The sequence below is a fragment of the Parambassis ranga genome, chromosome 15, assembly GCF_900634625.1.
Source record: "Parambassis ranga chromosome 15, fParRan2.1, whole genome shotgun sequence".
Classification (NCBI taxonomy): Eukaryota; Metazoa; Chordata; class Actinopteri; family Ambassidae; genus Parambassis; species Parambassis ranga.
Genome location: NC_041035.1, coordinates 19,925,810 through 19,948,113, shown reverse-complemented (window position 1 = coordinate 19,948,113; position 22,304 = coordinate 19,925,810). Strand labels below are relative to the sequence as shown.

At 46.0% G+C, this 22,304-nt stretch overlaps 2 protein-coding genes across 2 annotated transcripts; both read right to left on the bottom strand.

The window, feature by feature from the left end:
* Nucleotides 1–1,070: 1,070 nt before the first annotated feature.
* calm2a (calmodulin 2a (phosphorylase kinase, delta)) lies at nucleotides 1,071–4,337 on the bottom strand. Its single transcript, XM_028422971.1, has 6 exons — nucleotides 4,200–4,337; nucleotides 3,503–3,533; nucleotides 2,238–2,381; nucleotides 2,035–2,141; nucleotides 1,823–1,958; nucleotides 1,071–1,725 (listed from the first exon to the last, which is right to left on the bottom strand). Exons 1-6 carry the CDS (start codon nucleotides 4,200–4,202, stop codon nucleotides 1,697–1,699), a joined length of 450 nt encoding a protein of 149 aa, XP_028278772.1. The 5' UTR covers nucleotides 4,203–4,337; the 3' UTR covers nucleotides 1,071–1,696.
* A 7,056-nt stretch (nucleotides 4,338–11,393) lies between these two features.
* LOC114447663 (mucin-like protein) lies at nucleotides 11,394–20,575 on the bottom strand. Its single transcript, XM_028424053.1, has 18 exons — nucleotides 20,540–20,575; nucleotides 18,846–19,437; nucleotides 18,630–18,779; nucleotides 18,329–18,549; nucleotides 18,022–18,097; nucleotides 17,553–17,843; nucleotides 17,069–17,305; nucleotides 16,833–16,985; nucleotides 16,429–16,607; nucleotides 16,152–16,344; nucleotides 15,955–16,074; nucleotides 15,757–15,876; nucleotides 15,015–15,035; nucleotides 14,847–14,908; nucleotides 14,559–14,751; nucleotides 14,252–14,377; nucleotides 14,035–14,170; nucleotides 11,394–11,563 (listed from the first exon to the last, which is right to left on the bottom strand). Exons 1-18 carry the CDS (start codon nucleotides 20,573–20,575, stop codon nucleotides 11,422–11,424), a joined length of 3,048 nt encoding a protein of 1,015 aa, XP_028279854.1. The 3' UTR covers nucleotides 11,394–11,421.
* Between the last annotated feature and the right edge of the window lie 1,729 nt (nucleotides 20,576–22,304).

Sequence of the window (22,304 nt, the reverse complement as noted above, 5' to 3'; positions counted from 1 at the left end):
TACACATCAGAAGTTACCTGAAAGTACACACAGATCCATACATTCAGAGCTACACTGGACCAAACAGGAGTGCAGCAGGAGCTGCTCCGTGTGTGATTAACAGCTTTTTATAAGCAGGCTGTGATGACACTTCAGCTGCAAGTTGAGTTTTTTTAAGTCTTGTGATAATTGGTTTTGATGGGATGAGAGCCGCCGGTGTCATTCATTCACACCTGAAGTGTGTCTGTGTGCTGCGCTGCTGAAGGAACAATCTGCTCTTTTTTTAGCTTCATTTAACACGAGATGAAATAAAACAGAATGGAATTACATTTATTGCGCGTTCAGTAATGCTCTAAATAAGCACTGCCAAAATATGCATGACTGATCAAGCCATAAACAGCCCACACTGCTCCCACAGGACACACAAAAGAGTCTTTAAAAAAACAACACAAACTGAGGCAGGGAGTCAAAGCTGAGGTCCACAATAGAGCTTTATTTTGTCATTCATCAAAATAACAAACTTAGTATCTCTGCAAGCTACTGTAACAAACTCAGTCAGAAAATAACAAAAAGAATTAACAGGTACACCTCTATTTACACCATGTTTCTGATGTGCGCTCCATCACCCGCACCTCGTGATTGTGTTTGTTGGGGGGGGAGTTATGCCAAGTAAGACATGAGGCAGTCAGCTTCTACATCCTGCTGTGCCAACAGTAGCAGACAACACATGGCCTATGATGTAGCCAGGGGTGGGGGAGCTGGACAGTACAAGGCTGATCTGATGTGGAGCACCACTGTGGGCGCTTCAGAATAGAAGCCTTTGATCCCACTCAGTGCAGGTCTGATCTGAACATTAAGAGGCATTGGCTGATGCTCCTCAGTGCTTTTGGAATTTAACATGGGTGTGGGGGGGGGGCATTGTGAACTGGTAAACATTTCACGTGTTCTAAGCAACAAGAAAAAAAAAAAAGGAAAAAGATCATATCAAAACCCGGAGCATCCTCAGTGTCCTCGATACAAAAATGGGAATTATTACAGGGTATACAAACTCAAGGATCCATTATTACCGAGAAAACAAGACAATTTCCAAATCTGGGTAGATTGTAACTTTTATTGGAAAACAAAAATATACAACTTGGAATGGATTATTTGAGGCATGACCGGAGGTCATTAAAAAATAAAAAGGAAAGAAAAAGTTGTGAGTAAAACATTAAAAAGCATTGATAAGATTAGTCATTTTCTGGTATATAGAACAGCAGATACAAAAAGAGTTTGTACGAGTACCTAGGAGATACACCCGTGTCATTTTTTTGCAGTAGTGCAATGCTGAGAGATTTCCATATATATACTTTGTCCGTAGTCCATGCAGAGTTTAAACTCCTCTACATCGTTTCCATGCCAACAGTGTTGCCAAGTGACAACCAGCTGACAGGTTTCTAATGTCGCCATGCGTGGAGGGGCCCCGAGCACACAAGACAGGAAGATTCGAGGCTCTCCGGCTCCCAGGGGCCTCCACGGGCATCTGGTTGTATGACCGTTCCGTCACTCCAAAACACCATGACAGCAAAAGAAAGGGACATGGGGACAAGAGCCTATGCAGTTTACATGCAGTTCCTTTGGACAGCAGAAGGGGCAGGGACGAATGGGGGCTATTAAGATTTTACAGATAAATTACACAAAGAAAAGGCAAATTATATACGAAATCTGTACAAGGCCTTCACTTCGCCGTCATCATTTGTACGAACTCTGCGGGAGGAAAAAAAACAAAAAAAATGTTGTAGCTCAAACCGTGTTTAAGGAGCGAACCAAACGTCAGAAATAAAACACCACAGCAGGTTCTTACCCTCATAGTTGACCTGTCCGTCTCCGTCAATGTCTGCTTCTCTGATCATCTCATCCACCTCTTCATCAGTCAGCTTCTCTCCGAGGTTTGTCATCACGTGGCGGAGCTCAGCAGCACTGATGTAACCATTGCCGTCCTGAAGAGTACAGTCAGTCAGTGAGTGAGAGGTTTCAACGAGTCTGCGTGTGTTTGTTACTGCAGGCAGCCTTTACCTTGTCAAAGACACGGAATGCTTCTCTGATCTCCTCTTCGCTGTCTGTGTCCTTCATCTTCCTGGCCATCATGGTCAGGAACTCTGGAAAGTCTATCGTTCCATTTCCTGAAGACAAAAAAAAAAAAAAGATTTTGATGAGGAAGTGACATCCAGCGCAGTCACAGTCTGTGTGTATCTGCCAGGTTTATTCAGAGTTCTCACCATCAGCGTCCACTTCATTGATCATGTCCTGCAGCTCTGCCTCTGTGGGGTTCTGGCCTAGAGAGCGCATAACTGTGCCCAGCTCTTTGGTGGTGATGGTGCCATCTCCATCCTTATCAAAGAGTGAAAAGGCCTCTTTGAACTCTGGATAAATAAAAAAAAATAGAAGGGATCCTTAAGATGCCAGACTGCAAAATCTGAAGATTACAAATTTACATAAATATCAGCAACCCATGTCACAAACACATCCTCATCTAAGCCCTAAATTAGCACTACACTCAAGAGGGTATTACATCATTCATGTTTCCGTTATAAACTAGCAACAGCATACTGATGCGCGTTTCTGTTTTCAGTTCATACTGCAGTGGTTTCTGGCTAAACAAGGACGAGACTGAGCAGCAGGGCAGAGACAGGCGACATCAGCAACAAATGACAGCCTGTGCAGCTCGGTGGAGCCGTGAGGAACAATGACACAGTCATCAAGCGTGATGAGGCCAGTGGCCAATGTGTAGTGGCATGCAGCAGCTTGTCAGTGTAACACAAAAAAACTACAACCTGCCCTGCCATTTGCAGGGTCACACATACACACAGGGCAACACCCATTGTGTTATGAGGAAACAGCCTGCAGGAAACATCAAGGGGATCCGATTCCTCTGTGACTCTCACCAAGTCAACAGAGCACACATAAAGTAACACTCAAAAAAAAAACTGCATTACGTCACACTGAAATACAGCTGCATTGTGAAACCTGAGAACTAAACAGACAGGAAACTACTACAACTTTATTTAGAGCTGCATGCTTTACCGTTAGCACCGGTGTCTCTGTGCCATACTAACAGCAACGTGAGACAGTTCACACTACAGTATGTCATCTAAGAAACAACCTGTACCAAACCCATGTACAGCCATTGTTCTGTAGCATTCCATCTGACGAGTACACACACACACACACCCAGGGCAAAGGACACATCATGCGCAGAAGTAAAAAGGTGGCTGCCAACACCTCACAAGAACACACAGCCCTTCCAGATTACATCATTTATTACATGGCAACCAGGAAAATGCAAAGTTTTCCATGAGGGAGTCCCTTCAGCGTTCCAGAGCCAGTAAGCAACAGCCATTTCTTTCATTCCTGTTTTATGACCGGCAGGCCGCCCTGTGGAATGCCTTAAAAGGCAAAAGTATAAATCCACTGCACGGGATGCAAGGATCCATAACGCAGGCCACTCTGAGGAAAGTAGAAGATCAATGCAGCGATGTCTTACCAGCGATCTGCTCCTCTGTAAGCTGATCAGCCTGAAAGAACACACAACGAGGACATTATAAGCTGGAAGAATTAACACACACAAGGAGCAACACATGTATTTACGTTGTTACATACACATCTCCCTGCAGCTTATAGGGGATTAGCTATGACAGCAACTACACAACGGTTAGCCAACAATTTTTACTTTGAAGGAAGGCACAAATACCGGAGTATAAGTCCCCGCATGCCCGGACCGTCAGAGCCGCTTATGAATACGTAATAGACAATGAATGGGGTGCAATTTGGCGGCAAATGCTAACTGGGAACACGCTTTAGTAAGCTAGCTGCGGTTATGGACCGGCTCAGGAGCAGCACTGCGCGCCTTTAGAAGGAATACATTATTTGTTTAAATCAGAGTCCATCACTAGGCGGGACGCTGCCCCTAAAACACCGCTGGACTTCCGTAAAAAAAAAAACACTCACATCATCACTATACGTGTTTTTAACTGGAACTACGCTAACGTCTGTCACAATGGATTACAACACCCATTCAGTGTTGTCTAGAACGCAGCACTACCTAGCAACTAGCAGGCTGTCATATAATCAGCCAACACTGCGGTAATAACGCTGCTTCCAGCTTCTGAAGACGTCTCTATGATCGATGTATACAATTAAAAATAAAAAAATAATAATCTGGTATTTGTATTCGTTCTTACCATTTCGGTGTAGGTGTAGTTGTAGCGGCCGGTGCTCGACAAAATCCGTTAATAAACCAAAGCCGAATGAGCCTGAACGAAAGTGACAATCTCTACGAACACACTGAGACGAAGGCAACTGGACTCGCCTTTAACGGCTCTGCTAAACTCCTCCTCCCCGTGATATCACTCCGCCGACTTCCCTTTTCCTTAGTCACTGAAATCAATAAAAAAAAACACATTCGAATCAATCATTAGACGTTCAACAAAAGCAAGAAACGCCTGAAACAGCCGCATGGGATTAATGTGGATGTTTTGTCGCTCATATTAGAAACCATATCGCGAATCGCTGGCGGTCTACATCACGGCGCATGAATACTTTCTGCTACTGTGTGATGGGTCACCAGACGTAGCGGAGAGAAATCGCGCTCTCTGATTGGTGCGTTTGTACCTGCAATGCGTCACTCCCATGGTCTGCGCTGCCGCTGCATCCCGTCCGTAGACATCCCAGTTCAAGCGGCGGCGCGGGCATGGCGGACAGGCCCAGCATACATATGGGCATCATCTTCAGGGAGAGAGAGGGTTCTGATAAGTAATTAGCTGCCAGGAGAGGACACTGTTACTGACCCAGTTTGTGTTCTTTACTTCCTTTTTGATTTTTGTTTGATTGTATGTGATGTTTCATTTAGGGCGGAAGTGTTGCGTTGTGTCTGGCGTTGCTGTCAGATGACTGTGCTGTGCTGGTGTGGATGGGAGTATCTGATAGCCTGATTGCTTATGCCTGACTGCTCCTCTTGTCTCCCAGTGACCACCTGTCTCTGCCTGGCAAGCAGGTGGAGGAGGAGGAGGAGGAAGAGGAGGGTGGACAGAGAAGAATTTTGAAGAGAATGTACTAGAATCTCCATGTCCCAAAACAGCCCCTCCACCCCACCTTCCTCACCACCACATACCTCCATCGCCACTTCCTCCCAGCTCTCTCTTATTATTAGATGTCACACATCAGCAGAGCCTCGCAGATCGAAGGAACCCACAGTGAGCTGCACGTGATCGGCCCGGCTTTCTCCCTGTAATCTACAGCATATTGGATTCTTTTCATTTTTTAAATCTGTTTTTCTCTGCAGATTATGTAATGCCAAAGGTGGCGGCACAGAGGCCCAAATCTGTCACAAGAAACAGATCAGCTCATGCATGTGTGAATGAGTGGAGTGTGGAGGAAGACGCGTTTCCTCTGCTCACACACACACACACACACACACCGAGCTGGACAGTACGCACCACGCCGAAACGTTAGCACATGCTATGCATTATCCACGCTAATGACAGAAATGTAAAATGTCAAAAGACATTCCATGCTAGCTGATGCTACATATTAGTCTACACACCACCTGTTCTTCTGCAGCAGTTGTCATACGTCCTCACTGTTTAACACGCAAAAAAAAGTGTCGAAAGTGCATTTGTGGCATTTGCTACCCACAATCCTTTGCGCAGAGAGGCCTCATTCCAGTTTCTATACTCCCTCCCTTTGCAGCGGCAATCTAAATCAACATATTGTTGCGTAAGTACGAATGGAACATGGGGACCCACTATGACATCACAAGATGGCGGCTTGAACTCACAAATAACCATATTAACTCTCTCTCTCTCTCTCTCAGCAGCTCTGTCACGTGACATAGAGGATTGTGGGTAAGAACATCCTGGTACTTTTGGCATCTGTGTTCATTCTGTCTACTTGTAGCACATATTACAGCAGTAAATACACAAATATGACACGTAGTGATGTCACCACATGGCTGCTGTTGGCTCCTAAGATACTTGTCTGTTGTGTAGTCATGTGACTGAGCAGAGGATTCTGGGTATGCTAGGTTGTGCACTATGACATAGCAGAACATCCTGGTTCCTTTTTTGGCGGTCTGACATCCTGGGACGTGCTGGGTCTTTTTCCGACATACTAAACAGTTTAGAGACAACACGAATGGAATGCAGCCATTGATCGAGCGCTACCACCGGCCCCAGTGTGCAGCATGTCGGATGTATCGTGGCGCTTTACCGTTGTAGTCATAAATATTTCAGAATCTGATACATCCCTTCTTTGTTCTCCTGTTCCTATAGCCGCACTTCATCCAATATGCAGAATCAGCAGTTGGCGGTTGGTGGATGACACGCCTCTCAATGATCCCAGAGGTCTCCGAGGACCTGCTCCGGGTCAAAGGTGGCTGTAGGGTGGAGGTTAATATGGATAGGTCGTACCGGAGCCCAGGAGACGTTACTTAATGGTCTATAAAACCTGAAACCAAGCTCCATGACGTACGGCTTAAATCACAACACACACAGGACAATACAGTATGTTTGCATTATGGATGTTTGGTGCTCTCGTCACTCAGTGTTTTTTTTTTTTTTAATCCACACACACTGGAAGCGCTGCTCAGGCACTGCTGCTATTATGTTCCCTCTTATCAGCTCTGTGAATATGTAACACATAATGCCTCCTTATCAGTCGACTCGGAGCGTTTTTTATGAAACGGCAGCTTTCATTTCTTTGACAGTGGAGGGTCAAAGGTCGCTTCGGTTCAGCTGAAGTCAGCCCTCCATCTTCATTAATGTCACCCCCCCTGCCTGTAACATCACTCCTGCTGATAGCAGTTAGCATCGAATTAAGAAAGAAAAAGAAACTTGTGGGTCGGTTCGGTTTTCACGTCTGTGTGGTGTGTGTCGCACAATCATTCTATGAACCACAGCAGCTTTTTTTTTCACAGGCACAGACACACAAAATTAATGTGAGGGATAACGTGTTGGCGACAAATATGAGAAGATGTTTACCTGTGTAACTGAAAGACACGGACGCCATGACTAATGAATGAGGATTTGTAATGCACCTGCTGGTTCCATGTCGGGTGGGCGGATCACCTTTCACGGCAAAGAATGGCTGTGTGTCTGTGCGTCATGGAGCTGGTCGTGAAAAGGCCCATACATCGGACGCACCTGCTCGAACGTGGGTCTGAACCTCTGTGTGTGAGGGGAGAGTTTGTATACTGTAATCTGTATGTTAGACATTACAGCAGTGTGTGTTTCTTCCACTTGATTGCAGATAAACACACATTCCTCCACCTAATTGCAGTAAACATGTCTTTTCTGTGGTGAAATGAACTTATTTAATGTGCTAGAATGCTAATGCTAAGCTACGCTATCAGTTTCTGACTCAGTAAAAACCTCCACAATGCAGACGTACTTGTGCTTTCTGCACGCTCGCCATGTCACACTATATGGTCAAAAGTATGTGGACAGCCGGCCATGATATGTGGCGTACTGGCTCCCTGTGTAAGGTCTGATGAAGGCTGCTGAGGTCAGGTGTCAGGTGGCCTTGAGGTCAGTTTTTCCCCGCCAAAGTAAAGTAGGACGACTTTAAACGTCTTTTGTGCAGACAAACACACAAAGTTCTCTCATCTAAATCCTCATGATCTGCTCTAAAGTCAAAGAATTCGAAGAATTTTCCGGACATTTTCCACTGGTTTACATGATCAATCAATAATGCAAACAATCATCAGCTGCAGATCTAATAGACTGCAGCATTAATATTTGCACCTTTACAACTAAAAACTAGACTGCACATGGTGTCCATTTACTTTTGGTAAGGCCACGTATTTGCTGACATCCTTTGGATTACTGATCACATTATGCGTCCTTAGCTAATTTGCTATAAGAACTCCTGATTAGCTGCCCCACCGCTGTCCCAGAGGGGCCTGGAGCAAACACCCTCCCAGCTGGATGGTTGCACAGCCGTGCCATAACGGCATTAGCCGTGTAAGGTCCAACAACGGGCCTACCTGTTACACAGAAAGCACTGGTGTTCCAAAATTGCATCATGAGGCAGAAATGATTAATGGCTTTAAGTCGGATAAGAGGATTTGGACAGAACTGCTATTCCCTGCCTATTTCAATCATGTTGTGATGAAATGGATACAGTGTTAAGCATGCACTTAGTTTGTCTGCCCCCCCTCCCACTCTGACATGTTTCTGTTTGTTAGGCTCTAAACCATCAACTGTTTCCATCCCTGCACACGTTTTATCGGAGGAGACAAAACCACTTACAGCCCATCGAATAAAATCCCTGCTGTTGATCTTTAACCCCCCCTCCATGTGTCTGTCTGCCTGTCTGTCCTTCTTCCTTCCACCCTCGTCCCCTCACTGACTTCCCTCCAGGTTGTCTGCGGCAGCCAGCATCGGTGGAGCCGGAGTTCAAGCACACTGCAGCCTCCGGCAGCACATGAGCCGTCCAGGAGTGTGGCACTACAAAGCGTCTGTCCCCGGCCAAGGTGATTTCATCTGTCCCCTGTCTGCTTTGTCTGTGGGTTCTTTCTGGAACTTTCCCGTGTGATGAAAGTGGAAATCAGAGGAAGCACTGCAGAGGTTATGCAGGGGGAGTTACGTGCATGAGTGCATTCTTTAGTGAGTAACCACAGTGAAGAAGTGACAGCAGTCCTTGACCCCGGGACCAGTCCGTCTCTGCAGCAGGGCCGCTCGGATGATCTCATCCTGCAGGGGGCCGCATGCTGCGGCCACTTCCAGATGAAGGCTGCAGAGCAGGTGTCTCATCGTCTGTGTGTGTGTGTGTGTGTGAGAAACCCCTCACATAAACAATCAGGATTGATCTGTCTCGTGTGGAGTCTCAGCTGTGACACCTGCTGGCTGGAGAAGGTACTGCAGCAAAATGTTACAGTCAGAGGGAAAATGAGTGAATGTCATTCTTTTTCATATTTTATGTCTCTCTCTCCTCCAGACCTGATGGTCTCCTGCATGGACCCTGGTCTTTAGTCCACTCCATGAGAGCTATATATACACTCAACAAAAATATAAACGCAACACTTTTGTTTTTGCTCCCATGTTTCATGAGATGGACTTGAAGATCTAAACTTCATTCCAGATACACAATATTACCATTCCTCTCAAACATTGTTCACAAATCTGTCTAAATGTGTGATAGTGAGCACTTCTGCTTTGCTGAGATAATCCATCCCACCTCACAGGTGTGCCACATCAAGATGCTGATCTGACATCATGATTAGTGCACAGGTGTACCTCAAACTGCCCACAATAAAAGGCCACCCTGAAATGTGCAGTTTTGTCTCACAGCAAAATGCCACAGATGCCACAAGCATTGAGGGAGCGTGCAATTGGCATGCTGACAGCAGGAATGTCAACCAGATCTGTTGCTCGTGCATTGAATGTTCATTTCTCCACCATAAGCCGTCTCCAAAGGTGTTTCAGAGAATATGGCAGTACATCCAACCGGCCTCACAACCGCAGTCCACGAGTAACCACACACACCAGGACCTCCACATCCAGCAGGTTCACCTCCGAGATCGTCTGAGACCAGCCACTCAGACAGCTGCTGAAACAATTGGTTTGCATAACCAAACAATTTCTGCACAAACTGTCAGAAACCGTCTCAGGGAAGCTCAACTGCATGCTCGTCGTCCTCATCGGGGTCTTAACCTGACTCCAGATCGTCGCCGTAACAGACTTGAGTGGGCAAATGCTCACATTCGATGGCGTCTAGCACGTTGGAGAGGTGTTCTCTTCACGGATGAATCTCGGTTTACATTGTTCAGGGCAGATGGCACGAAGAACACAGGTGCATTTTATTGATGGCATTTTGAATGCACAGAGATACCGTGATGAGATCCTGAGGCCCATTGTTGTGCCATACATCCATGAACATCACCTCATGTTTCAGCACGATAATGCACGGCCCCATGTTGCAAGGATCTGTACACAATTCTTGGAAGCTGAAAATGTCCCAGTTCTTGCATGGCCAGCATACTCAGCGGACATGTCACCCATTGAACATGTTTGGGATGTGCTTGACCGGCGTATACGACAGCGTGCACCAGTTCCCACTAATATCCAGCAACTTCGCACAGCCATTGAAGAGGAGTGGACCAACATTCCACAGGCCACAATAGACAATCTGATAAACTCTATGCGAAGAAGATGTGTTGCACTGCATGAGGCAAATGGTGGTCACACCAGATACTGACTGGTTCTGAGTCCCCAGACCGCCAATAAAGCAGAAACAAAATGCACATTTCAGGGTGGCCTTTTATTGTGGGCAGTTTGAGGTACACCTGTGCACTAATCATGATGTCAGATCAGCATCTTGATGTGGCACACCTGTGAGGTGGGATGGATTATCTCAGCAAAGCAGAAGTGCTCACTATCACACATTTAGACAGATTTGTGAACAATGTTTGAGAGGAATGGTAATATTGTGTATCTGGAATGAAGTTTAGATCTTCAAGTCCATCTCATGGAACATGGGAGCAAAAACAAAAGTGTTGCGTTTATATTTTTGTTGAGTGTATATATATATATAGGTATATATATATATATATAGGTATATATATATATATATATACATATATATATATATATATATATATATATATACATATATATATATATATATATATATACATATATATATATATATATATATATATATATATATACATATATATATATATATATATATATACATATATATATATATATAGGTAAATGATGATCTCCATATACTCTTATTTACAGTGGCCTGTCTCACAGCGCCCTCTAGGTGAACGACTGCTAGTTTCAGGATCTTGTAGCTGCTGCCTCCTGGATGAAAGTTTGAAAAATGTAAGTATTATAACTTTATAACTTTAAGTATTTATAACACATTCTGCCTTATTAACACACTCCAGATTTAGTAAATGAGTGAATTTTTAGTGACATCTAATGTTTATGGATTGAAAAACAAGACTTCTATAAAGACGAGTGATGCTGATTTTCCGAATAATGTCACATCACTGAACCGCAGTGAACCTGATACCCAGAGATAATGATGAGCAGAGGGCAGTCCAGGTATTCTGTCAAATGCTAATGCTGCTAGCTGGCCCGGTGTCAGCTGGAAGCAGAAGACCTCTGCAGTGGTTTTCTTTCCATCCACGTCTCCGGCCAAGAGATTGTCGGGTTGTGCTTGGTCAGACCGTAAACTGTCGTCCAGGCAGAGGGAAAAAAAAGCTGACAGGTCCATCAGTCAGCGGAGAGGACTGAAATAATGGACTTTAAAAGTCACTCAGCCTTAATGACTTGTTAGTTACAATATAAATAAGAGCCATCCATCTTGTCATTATAAAACATACACAGTGGCTCCAAAAGTGCTTGCATTGTGTCCGTAAACTTGTGTGCGTCTCTGAGGCGCTGAGCGCTATCTGAGGCGCTGCCGGGGCGCGATGTTGTCTATGATCCGCGGGCTGCAGTGGGTCATGTAGTGCAGGGCCGGGTCCGAGTAGTTGAAGGGTGGAGGGTTGTACTGCTCCTGGATGTAGTCAGGCAACAAGTGGGGGAGGCTGGGGGTGGGGGGGGAAACACAGGAGCCAATCAGGATAAAGCAAAACAGGAAATGTAAAAAGGAGAAGGTGAGAAGAACCCAAGAGTTACAACAATAATCTGAGTGTTGGAACATATCTGTGACGTCATGCAGCATGAGGCCATTTTGAGTGTGGTGCGTTCAAAAGCTTGTTCAAACACCACCTGGTCCCTAAGCATCTCTTTGGAGCAGCTAATTTAGAAATGAATTCAGAAATAATCGGATTATTTCCCAGTAATTTCCAGGATGTGTAGGAATCAGTATTTCTGTGCTGTCTTCAGTAAAATCCTGGCTGCTGCTGCTGCACATTTCTCCAAACAGGAGACAATATTTTGAGGCAGATTTATGGAAATGTTTGGCTGGGCAGCAGTTGTTGTGGAATACTCAGTGATTTATGCATATTCATGCAGGCTGTAGCCCCAGATAGTGTTGAAAGAGTCTGAAATCTGGGGCTAAGGCTGATTAAAAACATGAAACACACACACACACACACCAGACGCTCCTCCACACTGTGTGTTCGTCAGATCTGCAGTTCAGATGTTGGGTTGTGTATCGTTCTACAGTCTCTGCACGAGTATGTAAAAACCCACCCTGTTAATGAGGTATCTAAAACCCGATCCTGCAGACCTGCAGTCCCTCTGTCTGCCCTGAAATTAGACATAGTGCTCTGATATGCTGGAAACATAAATAAAACCCTGGCTGCTCACACACATCTGGGTCCTTAAGCATCATTAAATCATGCTATACAATCCAAGTATCTCTGTCTGACAACAGCACTTCGTGGGCTTTTGCTTATGCAGACTAATTTAATGATGTAATCCCATAATGCTGGCAAAGGGCCCCGCTCTGCCATTATATCCATAGGGTCTGCTTCACTCAGGGCAGAGAAAAAGCAGGCCAGTCATCATGGGGATTATGTGTCTCTATGGCCCTGATCCAGATGCTATACATCTGCACACACACACACACACAGAGGCTGGGTGCTCAGGACACATCATGATGCCCACACTCATGAACACACTCGCTCTCGGAGACAGAATTTATGCTGTTAATTTTCGACTAATGTTGTTTGATACATGCATCTTCATCATTTCCTGTGGTGCAATTATCTCATTAAGATTACATTTAAACCTGAGCAAACAGCAGCTCCTGTATTTATGTGTAACTATGGGTCACATTCTGGACCTTAAATAATATATAAAGGTTAAAATGCCTCCTACATGACAGATTCCAGGAGGAACCTGGATGAATAATTGTGAATTTTAATGGAAAATATCTTGCTCAAGTTTCACAGAGAGCATCATAAATGCCTAAAAGCAAATGCTTAATTTATTTATATTTCTGTTAATAAACTCAGTCTTGTTGGTTTAGTTCATGTTTAGTCCGACTTCGACTTCCTGTTTTATTTTGAAGTTCAGGCTTCCTTGTGCGTCTCTGTCTGTCTTCCTCCTGTTTTCCCTCCCTGATCACTTCCACCTGTGCCTCCTCACCTGCTCTCTGTGTGGCTCCTGCGTTTCACTCAGGTTTGTTCCTGTCATGATGTTTTGTGTCATCTTGTGTTTGTGTTTTGTTGGTTTTGCTGTTTGGATCTGAGGGTTTTTGTATGTGTGTCATTTTTTGGCCTTTGAGTTAAAGCTCTTTTTTTCGGACATGTCAGCCTTGAGTTTGTTTCTCTGAGTCTAAACTTTACACTTCATTTGTTCTGTCATTTAAAAACGTTCTTTTTAATTCAAATTTCGACCTGAAACCTGTAAAACTGAATAACTTTCATTCTCAGCTGCTTGCTTGGTGTTTTTCAGCCTTTTATTCTGAAAGAGAACACTCCTGATCTGACTGACGTGTTTTAAGTGTGCCTTAACTTTACATTGTATCTGTGAATTTTCTTCTGTTACCCAAGTGTGGTTTCATAACTGAGACCAAAGCTGTTAGTAGGAAGTGTTTTTGTTTAATATAGTAAGAGAGTGGGAGGTGCTGCTCCTCCAGCTGAGAAGTTAAATTGGAGCCAGAAGGTGCTGCAGCAGCACAACAGCAGACAGGATTTAAAGCCTTGTCTCTGGGCAGAAGCTTCTAAACTACTGTAGCTGAAATACTGTGTGTGTGTGTGTTCGTTCTCTGCAGCAGTATATTCTGTGATGGCCTGCAGTGAGCCCCACCTCTGACCCACCTACAGACATGTTTTATGTGTATTCATGATAGTTGTAGTGGCCTGTGATGGGGCGGCCATGCTTGTTGTCTCCATTTGTGTTTCCTCCCATGTGGTTTAGGTGTTTTGGATTTTGGGACTTGTTAGACTTTCCTCTGGCTTTATTTTCAATAAAGCTCCCGTTCTTTTAGAATTTCTGAGTCCTGCCTGAAGGCTGGTGCAGCCACTGTTCTGCTATCCTCTGTTTTACATATAAGAGTCGTAGCATGGTTCTCTGCTGGTGCTAATGAAATGCTCATGTCACTCACTCTCCAGTAACCGTCTTCTTGCGGCAGCAGCAGCAGGCTAGTGCAGCCAGGAGCAGCAGCAAGAGCAGAGGGATACCAATGCCCAGAACCAGACCCAGAACCAGGTCCACCTCCGTCTCACTCACTTTGCCTCTGTCTGAAAGGGACCAGTCAGGACAAAAAGAGTCAGGTACACCTGGGGAGGAGGCTTAAAAAAGCAAACCATGAGTAAGCTCACCTATTACACAGGACTGGGTTTCATCCACGTCGGTGCTGTTGCACACACATCTGTAACCGCCGTAGGTGTTGGCACAGACGGCGGGGTAGACACACGCCGCCTCCTTGGCCTTACACTCGTCCAGATCTGTGAGCACAGAGTTGATATGATGCAAAGAGACTCTGACCCGGTCTCTATATGTGAGGACAGACTGTGTAGGAACCTTGTGCCCTTGAGCAAGGCACCTTTTCTAGTAATGTATCACAACCAGCTTCAAAGGTGTACAGACCAATCTCCATGTCATGTTTAAAATTAAACGGTGTTTTACCATCAACTGCCACTTCGCTGATTTCGTAGTGTCCGCTGACTCTGGCCAGATAGTCTCTGATGTACCAGTGCGGCGTGTCGCTGGAGACGCCGACTCGATATTCATCCAAATCTGAGTTGGATCCCGCTCCGCCATCTTTCTTACTGATGTTGTAGAATTTGTTGGTGAAGCCCTGCTTTAAAATGTCTTCCAGCTGAGGAAGAGAAACGTCATCACTGTGCGCTCAAGTGTTTGCTTTAATTACTGCTACTAATGAATGTGTTATCACACACATGCAGACAGACACACCTGTTTGAGTCCGTCGGCTTTGTTCTTCCTCCATCCCAGGGAGATGTTAAACAGGTTAAACCCTACCAACACAGAACAGCAGCATCTTACCATCAATGGGCCTGTTTGCCATGGTAACAAGAGGAGATGAGCTAAGCTAAAGAAGGATGAACATATGTCCGTTCTTACCTGGAGGGTTGGGAGAGTCACCTGCAGAGAAGCACATCAGATATAAATATAAATAATTACAGTTTTCACAAGCGCAGTTGTTGAACCAGCGCTTTACGGCAGAGTGATGTACGAAGTGATGCTGCACAGTAAAATACATCACACACTTTTGTTTGTTTCATCCCTCTATTTCATAGTTACGGCGTCTTTATCGTATCATCAAACGGTTGATAGTGAATAACTTCACTGGAGCTTCAGTAAAACTAATCACTGCGGTGTCTGGGGCACCACAGGGCTCTGCTTTAGCTCCATTGCCATTTACATTGTACAATCAGTCGTGTTACATCACGAAGTAAGAGCTGCAGGACTCCCTCACTGGCTAAATGCTTAAAGGTAGGGTAGGAGGTTTTGAAAACTCAGTGAGAGTCAGCCAGATTTTGAAAGTAAACACACGCCCCTTTCTCTCGGAGCTCACCCCGAACGCCACAATGCCTCCAATCACATGGACGTGCATTACCTGAAGCCAGCGGTCTGTGACTTCGGCCATCATGCACGTACCTCTCTGGTGCGTGCAGAGCAGGAAGAGAGTGACCACCAGCCAATACTCCACACAGGGTCCACCCGGAGGATTGGCTGATGTTTTTAGCGTTTTATAGCTTCCACAGACGATTCATATTCTTCGTTTTAATGCGAAACTGCCGAACTAATTGGTTGCTATCGGATTGTAAAGAGCAGTTACACAAATATAACAAAATGTACATACCACATCCTTCAGTGTCCTTAGTGTTGTGGTATCTGCAGAGGCATTCAAAGGAACCCGGCTTGTTCTTACACTCATATTTTGCGTTCTGACAGGCCATGAGCCCGGCGCACTCGTCTGTATCTACAACAACAACAAACAAAGACAGTTATTAAACAAGTCGCTGTGATGTGATGTCATCCACACGCTGGCGTTCAGTACCTGTGCAGTTGAATCCGTTTCCTGTGAAGCCGGGCTTACATGTGCAGGTGTAGCTGTTTTTGGTGCTGCGGCATTCTGCGTCTTTGTGGCAGGGGAAGGGAAACGGAGGCAGGCACATGTCTGAGACAGAGACACCGCAGTGAGGTGAGCGATGATGTTTATATGTAAATAAAATAAATCTTCAGAAGCCAACAGACCGCGTTCAAAACACTTGTATCCCTCTTTTCTGTTGGAGACAGTGCTGTCAGGACACTCTCCGCAGGTGAAGCCGTCCGGCTGTGGCCTTGACTGGCACGACACCCCTCGGAAACAGGGTTTACCAAGACACACGTTTGTGGTGTTCCCACAGAACTTCCCGCTGAAGCCCTTTGGGCACAGACACCCCACCACCTGAGGTACAAGAAAGAAAGAAAGACCCGTAACACCTAGTGGCATTTTTAGTCTCACCTTGCAGCCCGTCTGAACTTCTGTTACCTGAAACCTTCCTTTCTGGTGGTTTTCGACAATACTGTCATACTGGCAGGTTCCTCCGTTTAAGCAGCTGCAGACTCGCAGGACAGGGCTGAACAGGGAGCTGGTGAATTTGTCACTGACCTTGATGGTCAGCTGGACGGGCTGGGTGTTGAGAGGCATCCACGTCAGGTAGCCGCCACCTGCAGGGGAGAGCAACGAGAGTCTGTACAGCCCTGGAACTCATCGGTCACACAGGGTCATACGGTTGTGTTTTTTCTGACAGTCTTTCGTGCACTCTGTGCATGTGCGTGCTTCTCGGTGTGTGACCCATCCACTGACTCAGCTCTGCTGTCATCATCCTCTCCGTCTCACTAATCAATGTCAACAGTAACATGAGTGACGGATGGAGGATTTGAGTATCTCACCGCTGCCGACAGACGTCTGTGGAGGCTTGGGTGAGAGCAGTGAGTAGGTGATGGCATCTTTGTTGGGGTCTTCAGCAAGAATCTGAATGCTGACCTGAGAGTTGACTTTCCCATAGATCACTGTGGGCTCGGTCACTATGGGAGGCATGTTACCTGCCGGACCACAAAGAAAAACACCATCAACACAACGATCAAAGCACTCAAGTCGTTTTCAGATGGATGAACGGGCGGCGTACCAAAGATCTCGGCCATCTTTTCGTACTGCGACTGGGCATCCAGTGTCTGCAGGCCCAGGCCGGAGCTACCCGATGCCAGGGTGTCGTGGACGCACTGCATGCTGCCTTTACAGGTTCGCCTCACCTCCTCCACCCGCTCAGGGCTGGAGCTTTCCAGCAGGTTCTGGGTGGAGACAGACTTCAGTGGAGCAAGTGGAGGAGAAGAGAACAAGAGGCTCTCTGGGTGTGGGACTGACCCTGGAAACACACATATAGACACATTTAGATATAAACTGTGCAGATCATCTCACACTGGGCTGTACCGGAACTGACTGTACAGAGATGACACCTAAAACACTGTCTTCTCTGGCTAGTTGCTAATTCTGTCTGCTAGTTATTGTGTGTCTGGCAGGTTTAAAGCAGAGCTGCCTGCTGCGTATGTAAATAAGTTTAATAGTCGCAGTGAAAACTGCTGTGATATGCTGGGTCTTAAAGTTTTACTCACAGGACATTCCGAACGCTCGTAGTGCCTCCTCTGTGGGGGCGTTCAGGTCCTCCGATGGGAGGATCTTGCCATCAGACATGAGGAAGTCATCAGAGCTGTTGGAGCTCCAAAGACCCAGCAGCCCCACGGTGCGGTTGTAGAAGGTCTGAGGAACCTCCACCATGGCCGCCAGCTGATTGTAGCCCTCAGTTCGCCACACCACCACATTCAGACCGCCGGCGTACACTGCTGCACAGCGACCCGCTGAAGTGCAGCGCACAGCAAAGTCCTTCTGATCCAGGTCCATGACTCCTGAAAGGACAGCACTGATGAAGACTGACATGCATTATGCATGACAATATGGAATGAAATATACTTGGCAATCCCATAGGAGAGTGATAAAGACCATGTGACACACATACAGGAAGTGACTGCTCTGTTTTTAACCATCTTTGGTACATCAAGTTTTTGTGTGTGTGGTGATCATTACCAACTGTGACTTGGATTTCTACATCATCCACAAAAAGCCGCAGTGTAGTGTTGTCCTCCGAACACCTCCATTCAATCTGAAAACAATACATGAAGAACACAGTGAGGTTCAGTTTATCTGCAGAAGTTTTAAAATAAACTGTTAGTTATAAAATAAAAGTTGCTATTTATTCAAAAGTTAGTGGACACCTAGCCACTATGATCAACCTCCATGTTTCTGGTTCCCTGTCCTGCCAGTTAGGGTTAATTTTGTCAGGCTAGAAGCTCAGAAAGTAAGAGCACACGCAGCCTGTCTGTCACATCCTGACCTTGCCGATGCCTTGGTAGAAGGCGGCCACGCGCACCACCACTGGGACTTCGATGATCCCCCTTGTGCCTGTGTGCTGCAGTTTGCCCATTTGTCCTTGCAGGGTGAAGATATTCGAGCCAGTGGCAGATGAGAGTCGCATTATCACGAAGTCTCCCAGGTCCTTGAAGGAGTACATTGTGCCATCGAAGGTGATGAAATGGAGGCTGCCGTAAACCATGCCTGTCGGTTTATGGCACAGTGCGGTCATCATACTGTACTGAATTAAAGTTCATTTGTGTTTATCTGGAGGAGTCACTCACCTACACCCTGTGTCCCCTTCTTGGAGCCGGTGGAGCTGTCGGGGCTGGTCCAACTGTAACCTTGGCAACGGTCCAGGGGCCTCTTGTTGAGGTAAAGGTGGCACAGAGGAGAGTCGATGCAGCACCACTGGAACGGCAGGAGGTCTCCGTCTGTGGCAAGAAGCTTCATCAGATACTGATTTCGTTGTATTAAAAATGCAGACACGTATATATTACCGATATGTGTCTGGATGCTGTCGACAGAGAAGTAGCGTTCGTTGTATCCAGCTAGCAGCGGACCCTCTGGATCATACACACACCTCTTCCCTGATCTGTACTTGTTTGCCAGGAGTGACCGGAAGGGTTGCCCTGCTGCGCCCCCCCAACGCTGACCCCTCAGCTTCTTCGGCACCGGACCCGGATCGGCATTGTCCTGCAGAAACGACACGTCCTCCAGAGCCTGGGTGCGGGTGCAGGGACAGGAGGACAGCCCCTTCATCCACACAGCTGGGTCAGGCTCCTTCACTGCCCACAACTGGCACATGATTCCGGGATCCACGTCTGACCTTCCTGGTCCTGTCAAATTGTACACCAGCTGGCCTAACTTACCCATGGTCCCTTTCACCTGATGGGGCCTGTATCTGCCTGCAGGCCCGAAAAGGTTTTCTGGAGGGACGGTGCTCTCCTTGACGGAGACTGCTCCATTTGAGTAGCCAATCAGAGCGTCATGGTACTGCCTCTGACCAGGACCCCAGTTCATGTCCCCGTATCGCAGGAGGGCAAAGGAGTTTTCTCCATCAGTGGTCAGGATACACTGGAAAGTGTTAGTCTGAAAATACGAGAGATGAATCATGATCAATCACTTTTCTGGTGTTTTTTTTAATAGTTCTGAGCAGGCTCAGATTATAGTTAATCTCTGTCATAACACTTGGAGTGTATCCTTCTGCTCTTACTCTCTTGACACATATGCCTGACTCACAGGTGGAACACAAGCCTTAGGTGCCACCTAGTGGATGGAAGTATTAACAACTCCAATCCCCCTTTATTTAGATATAAACACACTGTTTTTCATGTTCTGTAGTTCAGTTTTTGTACAGCTCTTAGCACGTTACGTGCTCTACAGCTGCATGACTATTCCTATATTCCTCAGGAAATACAGATTAGCCGGCATAATCTGAATACGTAGAGAAGATTGAAGCAAGGCGTCTGGACTTGTAGAGTTTCCTAGAAGACGTTTCGCTGCTCATCCAAGCAGCTTCATCAGTTCTAACTGTGATGTTCTGGCACAGTTAGAACTGATGAAGCTGCTTGGATGAGCAGCGAAACGTCTTCTAGAAAACTCTACAAGTCCAGGCGCCTTGCTTCAATCTTCTCTACGTATGATGACCTGGATGACTGAGAATCTTCATCAACATAATCTGAATAAACCTGTGATGTACACTTGTAGTTGAAACAGACGCCGTGAGGTAGGTGTGTTAGTTTCCACCAACAATTCCCATGACAGCTGTTTTCATGGCAGTGTCTTATTCTGAGTATGCTCTTATGCAGGTTAATATCACAGTATTGCTGTGCACAGAGTGCAAAGATGACACTGACAGGTGGCAGCAGATCTCTCGATTCAATCCTTCTGTGGCTGCTGCCACCCCAAGGTGGCACCAGAGTGAAAGAAAATGTTTCACAAGTGTTCCAGGAATCCTGAATGAAAGCCTGCTTTCTTTCAGCTGAGAGTGAAGAGAGCTCAGATTTCACACAACAAAAGCATTTAAGGTAGGACGAGCGACCAGCAACACTGCCTACAATGTGACACCTTTTACTGGAATATCTTAGTAAGAGGAGGGAGATCCTCAGTCAGAGATAACTGGAAAATGATTTACTACATGAAATTTGAAGGAGACATGTTTAAAACTGTGAAACAAACAGAAAAAGTTGACCTCTGACATGTTGATCTTCTGGTAGGAGACGGGCATCGCGTTCTCCCAGGTGATCTTAAGAATCCAGGCAGGGTTAAAGGAGGATTTGCTCTTCAGACGCTGAAACTCTGTGACTTCCTGTGCTGTGCGATTGAACACTATCTGGGAGTAGACGTCTGTCACGTCACGTCTATGGTACTCCTGAAGGATTCGAAAAACAAATTTAAAGCACAGGCTACATATTAAAAACCTTCATTCACATGCATGTGACCTCTAACCTGATAATGCAGCTTCCCGTTCCCTTGAGTGAGGTCAGCGTCATCCCAGAACACTGCCAACAGAGACAGGTTCATGTCGCTGGGGAAGCCGCTGGCGAAAGGAGCCGGGAGCAGGTACTGCTCGTTCTCAGTGACGGACTGAAACTGGACGAGGCCGTTATCAGAGACCTGAGAGGAGAATATAAACTATTTTAGCTGCGAGTATCACTGCTCACTAACAAGAACATTTGATTTATTATGGAATTCTGAGACTCACATAGACCCTGTCATACAGTTTCCCCATAAAAGGGAAGCCCACAGGCGGTGAGATGTATGGAGAATTCCCATCCTCTGAGTCTATCTGGACTTGTTTATCTCCGGTCTGCTCTCCATAGGGGTACAGAGTGCTTTCTGTGGTTAGAGGACAAAGAGTTAATCAGCTGCGAATGAAGGACGGCTACAGTTCATGTCAAATAATGTAAGGGTTGTCCCCTCCTGTATATGACTGATGTACACTGCTGTTCCAAAGTGTGGTCACCAGTTCTACAGCTTCTCAGTTCAGCTGTGCTATCATCATTTCACAGGAGTTTTCTAATCATCAATTAGCCTTTTTAACACAATTAGCTAACACAATGTAGCATTAGAACACAGGAGTGATGGCTGCTGGGAAAGGGCCTCTGCATACCTTTGTATATATTCCATTAAAAATCAGCCTTTAATAACTAGAATAGTCATTTACAACAATAGACTGTAGTCTGATTACTTTAATGTTATCCTTATTGGAAAAAAATGTTTTTTTAGACAACGGTAGTGTACGTTTTCAATCATATGTTCCTCCTGCATCAGCTGCTGTGTGACTTAATTTCGTTTGTTTGTATCAGAGTCTTTTTTTATTTCTTTGTTGTCTGCTGGTCAAACTGGAAAATGTCTCGATTCTGATTGGATGTGAACTGATTGCTAACATGTCTCTACCATTAGCAGAAACCCTGCGCTCTGCCTCTATTGATTGTGACCAACCAGAGGAAACATACAACCCCCCCCTTCCCCAGCAGTTTCATGGGGTCACTGTGCGTCATTAAGAAAGGTAAAGCCAACCCATCTGAGCCATCCTGCTGCAGGCTGCGTCATTGCGGCCTCGACAGGAGCAGGTGTACGACCCTGGTAAGTTGGTGCAGGAGGAATGGTCTGGACAGGGCATGGGAGACACACACTCATCCACGTCTACACATCCTCCTTTTCCATGACCGTTACTCCTGGTGGCGTTCCAGCCGTCATTGCATGAGCATCTGAAGGTTCCTATGAGGTTGATGCAGGTGGCAGCAGCATCACACCCCCCGTTAGCCTGCTCACATTCATCAATGTCTACACAAAGCGGCCCCAGTCTCATGAAGCCAGGCTTACACTGACACACAAACGACCCTGGGGTGTTGTAACAGTGAGCGAGAGAGTGGCACGGCGTGGTCAGGGCGACACACTCATCCACGTCTTCGCACCAGGAGCCGTTTCCAGCGAAGCCGGTGCGGCAGTGG